The sequence below is a fragment of the Centrocercus urophasianus genome, unplaced genomic scaffold (genome assembly GCF_019232065.1).
Source record: "Centrocercus urophasianus isolate 14NV4802_14NV808 unplaced genomic scaffold, USGS_Curo_1.0 seq_9, whole genome shotgun sequence".
In the NCBI taxonomy this organism is placed as follows: Eukaryota; Metazoa; Chordata; class Aves; order Galliformes; family Phasianidae; genus Centrocercus; species Centrocercus urophasianus.
Genome location: NW_024885532.1, coordinates 33,781,351 through 33,794,526, shown reverse-complemented (window position 1 = coordinate 33,794,526; position 13,176 = coordinate 33,781,351). Strand labels below are relative to the sequence as shown.

Below are 13,176 nucleotides of genomic sequence, written 5' to 3'. Positions count from 1 at the left end.
TGTTCAAAAATCTGCGATTAATGGGGGAGTGGAAGGCAGCATTATTCTTTACTGTTCTGTAAGGTGGATTTAAATCATACAAAAGAAAATTATGGAACAAAAAAATGCATCTTCAGTTCTTCAGTAATTTCAGTGCTTAAAGTAACTAAAATTGTGACAGACAGGTTTCCACTGCTGAAACTTTCCAGCGTTGGGTGGTACTTTTTAACTACTGAGGTCTTTTTCAGTATACAGATTTTAATGACTAGACCAGATTAGTTCTTTGAATACTTCAGTAAGTCTGCTTTGTCTTAATGCAAGCTGTTTTCCTTTCTGGGGGATAGATGGTTTTGTTTACAGTTCACTAACAGAAGAGAAACTATTGTGGAAGTAAAAATGAAGAACAGTAGAATAATGCATTGCTAAATCATTACAGCTGTTCTCTGCCTCACATGTTGGTATTTCTAGAAGGTGTTCAGAGAAGTGACAAGTACTTTATAATCCTGAGTTGGGAGTTTCACTGAAAATTACCTTGGAAAGTATGAATAATTTTATTGGAGAGATTTTCTTTGTGAATTTTGGAGATAGCACGCTCAAACTCTTGGTTTTATGCAGAAATAGGAACTTGTAGGAAGGTGTAAATTTTGGAACCTTTTGATGTTACGAGGAAGTGGTTTAGACTTTCTTAAAACAGTTGGGTTTTATATAAGTTTTGACTGTATTATTTGCAAATGAACTAGACTTTAATTGGTTCTGGCATTTTGGTAGAAGATACAGAACACTTGCCAGAAATGATTTCTGAGTACAAGCCAGCCACCTGTAAGCTGTGCAGACACCATGTGAATGAATGTGGGGAGAGCTTCTGACAGATACCAAGGCAAGGTTATTAACATCTTTATGTCTTCATTTTAACAGCACCTCTTGCATTGAAGGTAGAAAGCAGTGGAATGTTTTGAAGATGTGTGGTAATACTTAAAGAGCAATATAGCTGTAAATCCTTAATTTACATTTTTTAATATTTGTTTCCATAAAGGCGTCAGAGCTTTTATAAAGAGGAGGGAAACCGGAATGTGGTGCCGTGGAACTGTCACTAAACTAATTCCCATAAAAGCTACTAACAAGCAGAAGACGGGTGGTCCAATGAGATGCAGAGTTTGTGATATCGCAGTGATTGAAATATTTCTGATCGATTTTGGGAGTTCTGAAGTATTTAATTTCTCAAGGTAAAGTGGGGGTTGTTCATCTGCAATGAGTGTCCTTTGGCTGTTGGTACTCAAGAGGATCTCTGTGAAGAAACAAATCTTCAGCCAGCCAGTACTCTTGGCACAGGCTGCTGATGGGATATGCACGTGACACTGGTGTTCTGTACGTAGCTGTTGCCCACAGAAGAAAAATGGGAGGTTGTGTAAGTAGACAAGTGTACGAATGTTCACATATTAACGTGTAGCTTGGACATCTGCTGCAGAGATGGAAGTCCTTAATGCTTAAAAGTGGAGAAATGCATTTATTCAAGTGCTAGATGTTACAGAAGTTTCAGTATTACGGTGTTACACCAATTACTACAATAATGACCTTTTTCTCAAGTTTATGATTTTGTTTGGGTTGTTATTTTGAAGGGGGGGGAGGTGTTTTTTGAGGGTTTTCTTGGCATTTCTTTCAAGTTGGTACTATTTTTACTTCCACTGGCTTTAGATATGCTCCTGCTGATCTCGCTGCTCTACAAACTATGCAAACAGATGACATTTACTTGCTTATGAGGAAGCCTGATCAACGTATTGAGGCTGAACTTGCAGCCATTCCTCCCTTAGCAGTACTGTGTTCATTAAAAGATATTGTTCCTAAAAATGCAGTAAGTAAAAGCTGTTTCTACTACTGGATAATGATTTTTTTTTTTTTTTAAGATTCATATTAAAGAATTTAAGTAAAAGGTATATAATTATCTTATTCCAGTGTAAAGTCTGAAAAAGAAAACTCCTAACTGTGTGTGTTTTTTGTATGTATGCATTTATATGTATATATGTACTTGAAAAGATTGGTTACACTAGTTTATTTGGAAGCAAACATACAGCAGTCTGTCTTTAAAAGCCTCTGGATTTATGGATATATGTCAGACTTCAGCCTCTTTTCTTTGGCTCTAGGCTTATCAAATTGAAAGACAAATTATAGAACTTATTTCATGGCTGGCTGACAGCTATGTGAGTGATAACTTTGAAAAATCATCCAAACAGAAGTGAGTCAGGATTTTTAATATAATTTGTTCAGAGGTTTTCCTTCTGTTACTTCAAATTTTGTGCCACAGTTTACGTGTGATGCAGTTGTGCGTTTCTGACGGTATAACCCCAGGGTTGTTTTATCATTTCTTAAAGGTTTTTTGCTTGGTTTTCTGTTTTTCTTTTTTAACCTGATATTTTCTGAAGTGCTCTCAAGTAGGACAGATCAGGAACAGTTTTCACAGGTCTGGATAAGATGCTGTGCATGTGCTTGGATCCTAAGATCCAAAAAAGAGAGATGTGAAGTGTCAAATGAGAAATGCTTTAGTTTGATCCAAGGGAAGTAAACTTAGAGGGGCTGCTCCAAGGTAGATAAAACATTAAAAAGGGTGTTGTGGAGAGAAGGAATGTTCAAACTGACTGAATTGGGTTGTGCATTGGTATGAAGATAGAAAAAGAAAAGAACGAACTTTGAGACAAATCAGGAGACTAGGAATGCAAATCATGAGATGAAACAGCATATGGTTGTTCAAGTTTATCTATCAAAAAAAATCAGGGGGAATGAAATCTTGAGGTTTGAGTTTAAAAGAAGCATTGCAGAAATTGCATCCCCGAGATTTGACTCAGTTTTACAGTTAAAATATTTTAGAAGTCCTCATAAAATACTGTCTTGTGCTATCGGATCAGTGCTTATATGAAATACTGAACACTCTTCTGTTCGTGTGCTTCTGTGCTTACTTATTTTTTTTATGCTTTGTTTGACAGTCTTAGACCTCTTCAGTAACTCTTTGTTCTTTTTAACATAGAGTGAAGGCTGGGGAGAAGAAGCAAAGAAAATATTTCTAGGAATGGTAAATAATAAAGCTGTTTTAATGACGGTATTTAGAGAAGAGGATGGCGTTCTCTTTGTGGACTTAAGAAAACCTCCATGTAATAAAATATGCAGTGACATGCCCACGTCTCTCAAGGATACGTTAGTTTTTTTAGACGTGGCAAGGTATGTGGTCTCTTTGGGTCTTTGCTCTTCTGTCATAGATGAAAATGGCATACTTGCAAAGTTTACAAAGAAAGTTGTTTTGGAGGGTTAAGAGAGCAGGAGTTGCTTTGGTGTTTGGGTACAGTAGTCTGCAAATCTTCAGGAAATTCCACTGCAGACAGAGAAGTGTGTATATTTGAATGTAACTAGCTGTGGTGATAGTAGTGGGAGATGATTTTTAGGGCTTCTGCACTAAGTGTGGGAAAGAAGATCTTTTAAATGGTTTTGTCAGTGTGGAATTCAGTGGATGGTGGTGTTTTTTAGTACGGTTTAAATGTACAGTGCTGCTTCCCAAATAACAATATTCTTAGGAATCAGCTGCCATACATCATTATTGCTATGTTGCATTTGTGGCAGGAAAAGCATTAGGCTTGGTGGCACAGACTGAAGAGAGTTCAAGCTATTCATGTGACTGTGGAACAAGTGGTTTTTTTTTTTGAGATCATATTTGTTTCTTTGCAGTGAAATCAACACGAGTCTAAAAGTCTTCCTTCTCAGTTTTCGCATAACTTATTTAAAATCATCTTCTTCACCTTAGGTTTAAATCACATCTTCCCAACCACTTAGAGACTAATACGGTGTTGCAATGTAGTGCACCTAAGATGCCACAAGAAAGAGAAGTGTTCTCTGTCACAGTTTGTCGTATTAATAGTCCAAGTGATTTTTATCTGCAATTGGTAAGCTTAGAAATGAGGTCTGTACAGATATTTTTATATTGAGCTAATTATGAGCTTCAAATGAGATATGATATCTAGTTGATTTCTGTTATCAGTTTAGAATTCCTGGAATTAACAGATTAATTCCTAGAATCCTAGATTAGAACCAGGAATTTCTAGAATTCCACAAAGGTCTTTTTCTTTTTTTTTTTTTTTTTTTTTTTTTTTTTTTTTTTTTTTAATAGCATTGATTTGTGTGTGGGTACGTAGTGTTTCTTTCCTTGGAGTGGTGGTTGAACAGGGCAGTAGTGAATAATTCTTAGGCTCTTTAGTTCATTTTTCACGTCCATAACTACCTTCCCAGATGATGTGACTGAGTGCATTACCAGAAAAAAAAGTATCCCTTAAAAGAGCAAAAATAGAATTATAAGAATCAAGAAATGTTTGACATATCACAGAATGTTTAATTGTTCTTATTTTAGGCAGGTAGTCAGGTGGGTTTAGCATTTCCAGTGAAAACTGAAGAAATACAAGAACATTGGAATAGCAAAGACAAGACAATTGCTTGCCCAGTTGAAGGCCAAGCTTGCGTTGCAAGACACAAAAGTGGCAACTGGTACAGAGCACAGATCATAGGTGAAGTACTGATTCTTTCCCTGTAATGCTGAGTTTCAGAATCAGATGTGATACTAGAGCAGAATTGCCCTCTAGATATGAGAAGGAACAGATACTGTTTTCCACTGGATAGTCTTGTGCTTGTAGCTGTGTCCGTCAATTCAGGAGCACTGATGTGTGTTTGTTTGTTTTTTTTTTTTCACTTAATGAAATGTTTTATATAGTCTAATTTAAATAAATAAAAGTACGTTTCATTGTCAGAATCTGGCTGGAATTCTGTCATATAATTAAACACTGTTTCACTGAGCATTACAGTTTCATCTTCAGGTTTGTCTGTTATATGCAATCTGGAATTGCAGTTGGTGTGGGTTGGTAATTTCCCACAGTTAGTCTCCAAGACATGAGAGGCGAGAGGAGAATAGTGCATTTAGTTGTGGTGATCTCAAATTTAACTTGCCTGTATGCAAACTTGCATATGTATCTACTTGTAGTTAATGTGGCAGCATCTTTGGAAATGATGTGTTGGGTTCAGAATGCTAAATCTTACTGTTTCAGAAATTGGAAAGAGCTGGCTATTAAAAATAATACAGTTGTTACATTAGCTTTTGGAGCACTTGAAAATACTGTGTTTTCATTGGGGTGGAAATTACTTCAGGATTCTAATGCTTAAGCTAAGACTTCATAGTCCTTGGTGTTAATAATTTGATTTTGTCTGTGGGTTTCTTTTTCTTGAAGGGTTGCCACATGCTGAAGCAGTTGTGGTAAAGTACATTGACTTTGGCTGCATTGCTAACGTACCTCTTAAAGACATACGTGACACAGCAGATGAGTTTCTGAGCTTTCCAGGAAAGGTAAGCTAGTGATTGCCCAAATTAAATACTGAAAATAAATAGAATCCCAAGGGATAGAAAGGGAATTACAGAACTGTTACAGTCATGCAGTAAATAAAATGTGAAGCAAGTTTCTTGACGGATGGGTTTGTGATACAGCATTTTAAATGTTTTTTGGGCGTAGATTTGTAACTTTTTATTTTGGTAATTAAAAAAATAAGATGATTGGGGTTTCAACTGAAATCTAGTATTACCTTGGGGTAGGTGGCGTATGTATGTATTTATTCAAATAACTTTTCTTACACCATAAAAAAGATAACTTTTACATTCTCCCATTTCCAAATAATAAGGTAATCTAATTGCATTTTCGTTTGCTTCAAGGCATTTGACTTCCTTCCTAACTTCTGCATCTTGTAGGAGTTTCTCCTTCTTTAACAAGAGAAAATCATAGTGGAAAAAGAAATGAGAAAGTGTTCATTAAAAAATGCACATAAGCAGAGAATAGCTATTTTTCTTCCGCTGCTCTGGTTGCTCATACTTCTGATGCTGAACTTTAAAACTTTGCATGTTGGTAGTCTTTCATTACCTGTCATAGGCAGCGGAACTAGTGATTGCTGCTATGATGGTTGGCCAGCTTCTATTAGTGAAAATAGGTTTGGTTGGTCACATGTGGAACAGAATGTTTCTGGGAAAAGTTTCAGCAAAAATAATCCAGCTCTTACGACAGCAAGAAAAGGGAAACAGTGAAAACTGCCAAATGTTCTTTGTTGCAATGTCTTAATACTGCAGTTCTGAGTGATTAATGAATAAAGGTGCTGGGATTTTGATAGGCTTTATCTCATCATCCCAGTTAGTTTCTTATTTCTAAGGTTAATAATATCTGTAAGGTAAGAAATACAAATCTTTAGAAAAATCTGTGAGGTGTTTTTCAACTGTTGAATACTTACTACTGGGTCATGTCACTTTGATCATGAGGGAGAGTGGGCCATGAAGATACTGATACAGAATGGAACATGAGCACTAAGGAAACTAATTATTCTCAGCATTCTTCATACCATCCATAGGTTACAGTCTGGCAAGATCCATTAGTCAGAAGTTTGTATAAGAAGTAATAACTTGCTCCCACTATTACTTCCAGCACAGATAGTAAAAAGATCTGCAGGCCTGCTTATGTGTTGCTATGATTTCAAATCTTTCCAATTTAAAAGAAAGGATTTGAAATTCTTTGAACATGAATGAACGCAACATCGCAAAATCAGACGTTCAGAAGGCAGGAGTGCCAGCAGCGAGGCTGCTTGTGCAGGTCTGGTGTTGGTTGGTACAGGAGAGATTTGAATTGTGCTGTTACAGGAAAAGTTGGACTTCTTTCGACCCATTAATACAGTTTGCAGGCATTTTAATGAACCTTTCTGCTGCAGAAATGTTGCTGACCCTGAAATGAGCAGTGCTTAATGTAGTGTTGAGTTTGGCATGCACAGCCCTTTTCTTTTAATGTTATTTAACTCCAGTTTTACTCCTGACTGCCTGTATCTTAAGTATACCATCACATGATATTCTTATTTCCATTACTTTTTTTTTTCCTTCTTTCCTCTGCCTGCATTACTGTTCTTTCTTTTAGTGTGATAAACAAGAAGGAAGGAACAATGCCATCCACAGTTAACTTAAAATTGAACTTAAAATTAGTGTGGCCACTGATGTTTGAAATAAGGATGCAAAGGAATAATTATTTTGATCCAAGTACTTCGTCAGTTTCCCTGTTTGTGTGTTGTTTTGTTTGTTGGTTTGGTTTTGTATTTTGCTTTTGTCTTCCTAACAGCTTTCCAAAATCTGGCAGTTCTAACAGTTTCTGTGGTACTGTGATGTCTGTGTATGCAGTCCTTCAGACTTCCACAGTGGTACAGCCATTAAGCTTAAATGCATTAAGTGCGTGTCACTGCATTCGCTGTGTTAGTCTTTTTCATTGTCTGCAGTCCATTTTAGGTCTGACTGTAAAGACCATAAATAGGGGGCAAGGAGGGTTAATCTCGTTTCAAGCAAGATTCACATCCAGCTGTAGGGGTGTAGGATTACATGGGTCTTAGATACAAATAGTGTGGGGCCAGAAGCCTGGGTCGTGTTGTCTTTGCTGTCTTAGATGGCTGTGATTTTACTGCAATAGGATGAAATTGATTTATGTGCTAGCAGAGAATTAATGAAAGTTATTCTTCAGATGATCAAGTGCAGGCTGGCTTACATTGAACCTTGTGAAGCAGCAGGTGAGTGGAGCAAAGCAACCACAGGAAGGTTCAAAGAAATGACTGAAGATAAATCTGTTTTGTGCTCAGTTGTTGGTAAGTTACCGAGAGTGTATCAATTTCTGCTCCAATATTGTTAAATTTTCTCACCTATAGAAATACGGTTTTCATAGCTAAAAAATAGCATTTGTTTGAAATGCTTACACTCAGAAGTGGGACAGGTAGCAGAATGTGAGAGATTTCAGGCAGGAACTAATTGAAGCAGAGCTAACAGACGTACCTGTGATGAAAGTTCTCTTTGTTTTTATTTAGGGCCACACCAGTATTGGGGGATTTCAGTAATCTGGTTTATTAAGATCAGCTTGTTTCCAAACCTCCTAGCTGTTCTTGGCAGTTTCTGACTTTATTGGCTTCTGTGGGTCTGATCACTGCTGCTCTAAAACATCCTCCCTGTATGCCTCAGGAAAGGATTGCTGTGTGTGTGTATGTGTATGTATATAGTGCTATATAACTTATGGATATGCCATAATATATTTTTTTCCTGTATGCTATTTATTGTTAATAGGTAATTATTTTTCAACATCCATACAAAGTGGTTTGGAGTCCATATAGTAAATGAAATTTACATGCAGCAGGTGGTTTCCAGTAATTATTGGTGTCTTTTTAAGTTGATCTTATAGTTATGTGCAGAGCTGTGGCTCTTTATGTTGTTGATTTTCGCAATCATCAGTCAGGTTAATTCCAGAAAATTACCTTTCTTCATATTATCTGGCATGTCTCTGAACCAATAGTCTTTAATGGATCTTTGGTGCTAATACTGTTATTTGTTAATTATGTTATTAATTCACAGAGATGTTAGATAATATTTTGTCTGTTGAACTTTTTGACTCCCGTGCTTCTTGTGGAAGAGGCTCAAGTATTAACTGCCAGCTAGTCAGAGAAGACCTTGCATCCTACATACCTGGGTAAATACACTGCGTAGTTTAAAAGTTTTTGGAAATACTGGATTTCTATAATGTTTGGCTTCAGTGTATCATCTTCAGTGATTGGAATTTACCACATTTGTGAAACATTCATCACAGTCATCAACTGAAATAAGTTGTGGTTCTGCTGCTGTATAACTGAATTCACAAACCAAATCTGCTTAATAGATACTTTGCTAAAGTGTGATGGAATCAGAAGTAGCAGATAGTGTTTGCATTGTGCTTCTGATGTGCTTGTGATGTGCCGAATCTTTCCTGACTGGTTACTATGGTTCACTTTCCCTTACACTAAGGAAAGAAATACCACCTTTGTTTGAGCTGCACCTCAAGTACCTCATCTCTTTGGAATCTCTGTTATTAGACAAGAAACTCTCATATGCCAGCTATGGACAGAGAAGAATTGGGAAGTCTCATGGGAGGGATGAGGCTGATAAAGAGATTACACTGCCACATACAGTTTATGTTTGGAAAAGACAATAAATGAGTTATAACTTTGAAAATCAATTATTTTTTTTTTTTTTTTTTTTTTTTTTTTTTTTACTGACCTGATGAGAATTAAAAGATTCTTAAACGTGGAGTTTAATTTCAAAAATGAAAATTCCCGAGTTTTGTTGTTTTTGTTTTCTTTTTTTGTTTCAGGAGATGGCAAGTAAGTGGATTTTCACCTTAGTTCAGAAATAAATTAAATGCTAGGAATCCTTGTTTTGAGTTGGGGACAATTTTTAATAAGAAGTCTTGGTAAAGTTAGGTGGTTTTATTGGAACCTTAACAGCAGGATTGTTGTCACCACTGTATTTTCTTGTATTGCTGTTCAGCTATAATTAAAAGCCTTACTAGCCTTAATTAAATGCAAGTTTCTGTGTGACTTCACTAATTTTGTTTTTGTTTTCACTCTCTTCTCTATATTTGTACTGTGGGTAAAATAGAAGCAGGAATAAGAGACCTCATGGAATCAGAATGAAAGACGGGAAAAGTGTTTGTATTTGTACTGTTGCTAGCAAACAGACTCAGCTTGGGGAATTTGACTTGATTTCTTGCTGATTAGAATAAATATCTTGTTACAGATTCAGGTGTTGGCAGATGTAATGCCTGTCCTCCCCTGTTCAGCCTCACTCCCAGTGTCACTTCATTTCAAACACCTGCCCCCAGTCTTTAAGTACTGGAACAGTAAGGAATGCTCTCTGATAAAGCAGTTTGCTACCCAGGAAGGACAGGATAGGTGCTGGATCTCTGAAAAAGTTTCTTCTTGGAAGCCCAGAAATGCAGTTGAAGCTTATGCTTGCTGTTTCCTTGGGGCTTTGTTACTTAGAAGAAGTCAGTTCTGCATTTAGAGATGATTTTCCAACTCTTTACGTGTCTTTCGTTGACGCTGTTCCAGTCATTTACTAGGCCAGGCTGTTGCTCACATAAATGGGCAAATACTGACCAACTTCTGATGGCTTTATTCTGTTCACACCATTACAACAAGTTTCTATTGAGGTATTCTTGATAGAATATAGATAGATATCTGTGCTGTTGACTGTTGAGCAATATTTGACTGAAAAATGTTTGATATGTGGATCCTGATTAATTTACACTCCATTTAGGTACATTAAAGGTACTCCTGCAAGTTCCAAGGAAACGTGGGACAATTCTCTGGAAGAAATTCCTGAAAAACTGAGAGCTTTAAATCCCATAAACATGAAAGCCCTGGAGAGTCAGGATTTCAGATCATATTCTAAGAAAGAGTTACAGGTGATAATTAGTCACGTTGTGTCTCCTAGTAAAATTTTTATCCAGTGGCTGTCATCAGAAAGCAAATTGAAAAGGTACTAAATTTCAAATAAATTTTCTAGAGTTAAAGCATTTATGTTACTTACTTTTGAAGTGTAATTAGAGTAAACTCTGCCATTGAATTAGTCATGGCATTAAATGAATGCCACACCTTTTAATGTTGTCAAGAGAAAGGAGTCTGTTTTTTCAAATAATGGGATAAGAATGTCCATGATCTCTCTGAATAGTTCAGATGTTGAAGGGCTTTATTTGGACAGTGTCTGTTTCACAGCTTCATTTCATTTATTTCTAACATGCCATAAAGAAAAGCAACAACCTTATGCTTCTGTTAAACAGCTAATAAAATTTTACAGTATGCTAGTTAACCAGTCATTGGCTGGATAACACCTATCGCTCATTTGAGAAAATGCTACCACTAGAAAAATGTATTTTTGAATATTAGTTTACAGGAGAAGATGGATGCCTTCTATACAGAATCCCAGCCGCAGTCTGTGAAGTGGGAAAATAATATGCACTGTGCTGTTTATGTGCGTGATTTGAAGCAGTGGTGTAGAGGACAGATAAGCAGAATTGTCTCTGAAACAACTGCTGAGGTAATCTCTCATTCTTACTTTCCTAAAATTTGTAAGCATTCATCAATTAAAGTCTGCATCCTCTGCATTAATACTTTCTCATGCAGCCTTCTGATTTTTGTCAAGCTGCAAATAAAATTACTGCTCCATCAAAGCTCAAATGCTCTTTGCAGGCAACGTGATAAATGAAACAGGTTGAGGTTGACCTTGTGTGTGTTCACACTTTGCTTTGCAACACGGCATAGATTCTCAAGCTATAGCCTAGCAGATTACCTTAGATTCCAATGGGAATGTGAACCTGGTCTTTGTAAGTCAAACTTAATGATCCTTGCTTAAAAAAATGGGGGCCGATTGGACTGAGTGCTGCAACACAGGAAGAAATGTAATCGTGTTCCTTGAACTCTTAAGCTGGTGGTGATGTCCTGTTCCATGTGAGTCTAACATCTGCCTTCTCACATAATTCTGTTTCAAACATGTTTGGTTGCGTTTCTTTGTCGAGAACAAGGAGTGCTGGAGGAGGCTGGTCAGTAATAGGTAACAACTTGCATCAAAAGTAAGAGTAGTCTTGCAGTCGTGCAGGGTATCCAGATCTAGTTTACAGCTGGTTCTTTCAAGCTTCACCACATTATGTACACGGGACTTGCTAGAAGGAACAAAAGCATGACTTCATCTGCTTGTTTCGCAGTAGATAATCTGCTTTCTGAGGCTAAGAACCCTCAAAAAACAATTTTAAAATACCAGTTGGAAATGCTGGAAATGCACTATTCTGTCACTTTTATAGCACAGATTCGGTGGCTAACAATTCTTGTTGTTATATGAAATGACAAAGGGGCAATCATCCTTTATGTGAGTTCGCTGCTAGAGCATGCAGAGCTTTACCTAGGGATGAGGAATGATGTGGCTTAGGGTTTATAGCTTGAGATTAGTGGCAAACCAGTATGGACAGTTTGGTGCTTGTCTGCTACCGATCAACTAGGAGGAAGCAGAAGAGACCAACATACAACTGGGAAAAGCCACATGCTCTAAGGCTGTGATCCTTAGGGGCTTTTATATGTTAGAAGGGCAACACAGCAAAGCACAAGCAATCGAGGAATTTATTCTGCAGTGTGTTGTTAATTTTATGACATAGATGACTGATCAAGGAGCTGACATGGGGAAGGTTCTTCTGAAATTGATGCTTTTGACGTGAGAGCTGGTCTGGGACATGCGGGTGGCAGGCAGCCTTGGCTGCAGCGATCAGAAGGCGATGGAATTTGGGATCCTGAGAGGAAGAAGCAAGGCAAAGAGCAGAATCACAGCCCAGGACTTCAGGAGAGTCAGTTTTGGCTTCCTTTGGGAATCTGCTTGAATGGTACCAGTAGGGAACAGCTGCAGTGAACGGGGGTCCAAGAGCTGTTTATTTTCAAAGATAACTCCAAGCTCAAGACAGGTTCATCAGCGTGGCCTTGCGGAAGTGAGGAGAGCAGGGATGTTGTTTTGACTTCAGCAAGGTTATTTCAGCATTTCTGGATTTACACACTTATATTTACCAGCATGACTGAGACAGCAGAAAAGAAATGAAGCAGGTGACAATCTTTGTGAAGTTGTTTAACCCTTCATGAGGACATCAGTGTGATTTGTCATCTCAGCACTGTGACAGACATCTGCACAAATGCCAGCACTGTTGTTCTTGTGTTGTCTGTTAGGAATCTTGGTAATATTCGTCTCAGTCTTGCTTACCTGTTCAGGAATGCTTTAGCTTACCATGTGTTACAGGTAACACCAGGAGAGTGTGTGTGTGTGTGTGTGTGTGTGTGTGTGTGTGTTTCATTGTATTTCTTGTTTGTAACAGGTACTACTCTATGATTCTGGAGCAGAAAAAACAGTGGATATCAGTTGTCTGAGAGAACTTCAGGAAGACATGAAGAGAACTGAAACATTAGCAATAGAGTGTGCCTTAGCAGATATAAGGTAGCCTTCCTTACCTTTATGCTGAAGTAACAACATCAGAAACCTGATAATGATATAACTTAATTTTTTCCTGTATTAGTACTGATGATCTGTGATTTGAATATGATGGTTTTGGTTGGGGAGAGAGAGAGAAGAGAGGGGTTGGATAAAGAAGAGACAAGGTGGGAGCCTCCTGTCATTTTTTTTGTTGTAAAGGGTTTGTTGTTTTGTTTTTTTTTAAGGGTTATGGTAGATAACAGTGACACAAAATATGATACACAAAGAAAGAATGTTTTATAGGGTGAATTATAAAATGCTGGGGAGATGCTACAGGTTTCCTTCTTTCTCTGAAGACTTGT

At 37.4% G+C, this 13,176-nt stretch overlaps 1 protein-coding gene across 1 annotated transcript in view; it reads left to right on the top strand.

The window, feature by feature from the left end:
* Nucleotides 1-13,176, top strand: part of RNF17 (ring finger protein 17) — a 43,694-nt gene that overhangs the window by 17,517 nt on the left and 13,001 nt on the right. Inside the window, exons 14-24 of the mRNA XM_042839054.1 lie at nt 1,013-1,202; nt 1,672-1,828; nt 2,996-3,186; nt 3,764-3,902; nt 4,364-4,517; nt 5,232-5,347; nt 7,536-7,656; nt 8,411-8,525; nt 10,130-10,351; nt 10,759-10,909; nt 12,720-12,838. Of these exons, the coding sequence (XP_042694988.1) occupies nt 1,013-1,202; nt 1,672-1,828; nt 2,996-3,186; nt 3,764-3,902; nt 4,364-4,517; nt 5,232-5,347; nt 7,536-7,656; nt 8,411-8,525; nt 10,130-10,351; nt 10,759-10,909; nt 12,720-12,838 (1,675 nt within the window). The remainder of the gene's footprint in view (nt 1-1,012; nt 1,203-1,671; nt 1,829-2,995; nt 3,187-3,763; nt 3,903-4,363; nt 4,518-5,231; nt 5,348-7,535; nt 7,657-8,410; nt 8,526-10,129; nt 10,352-10,758; nt 10,910-12,719; nt 12,839-13,176) is intronic.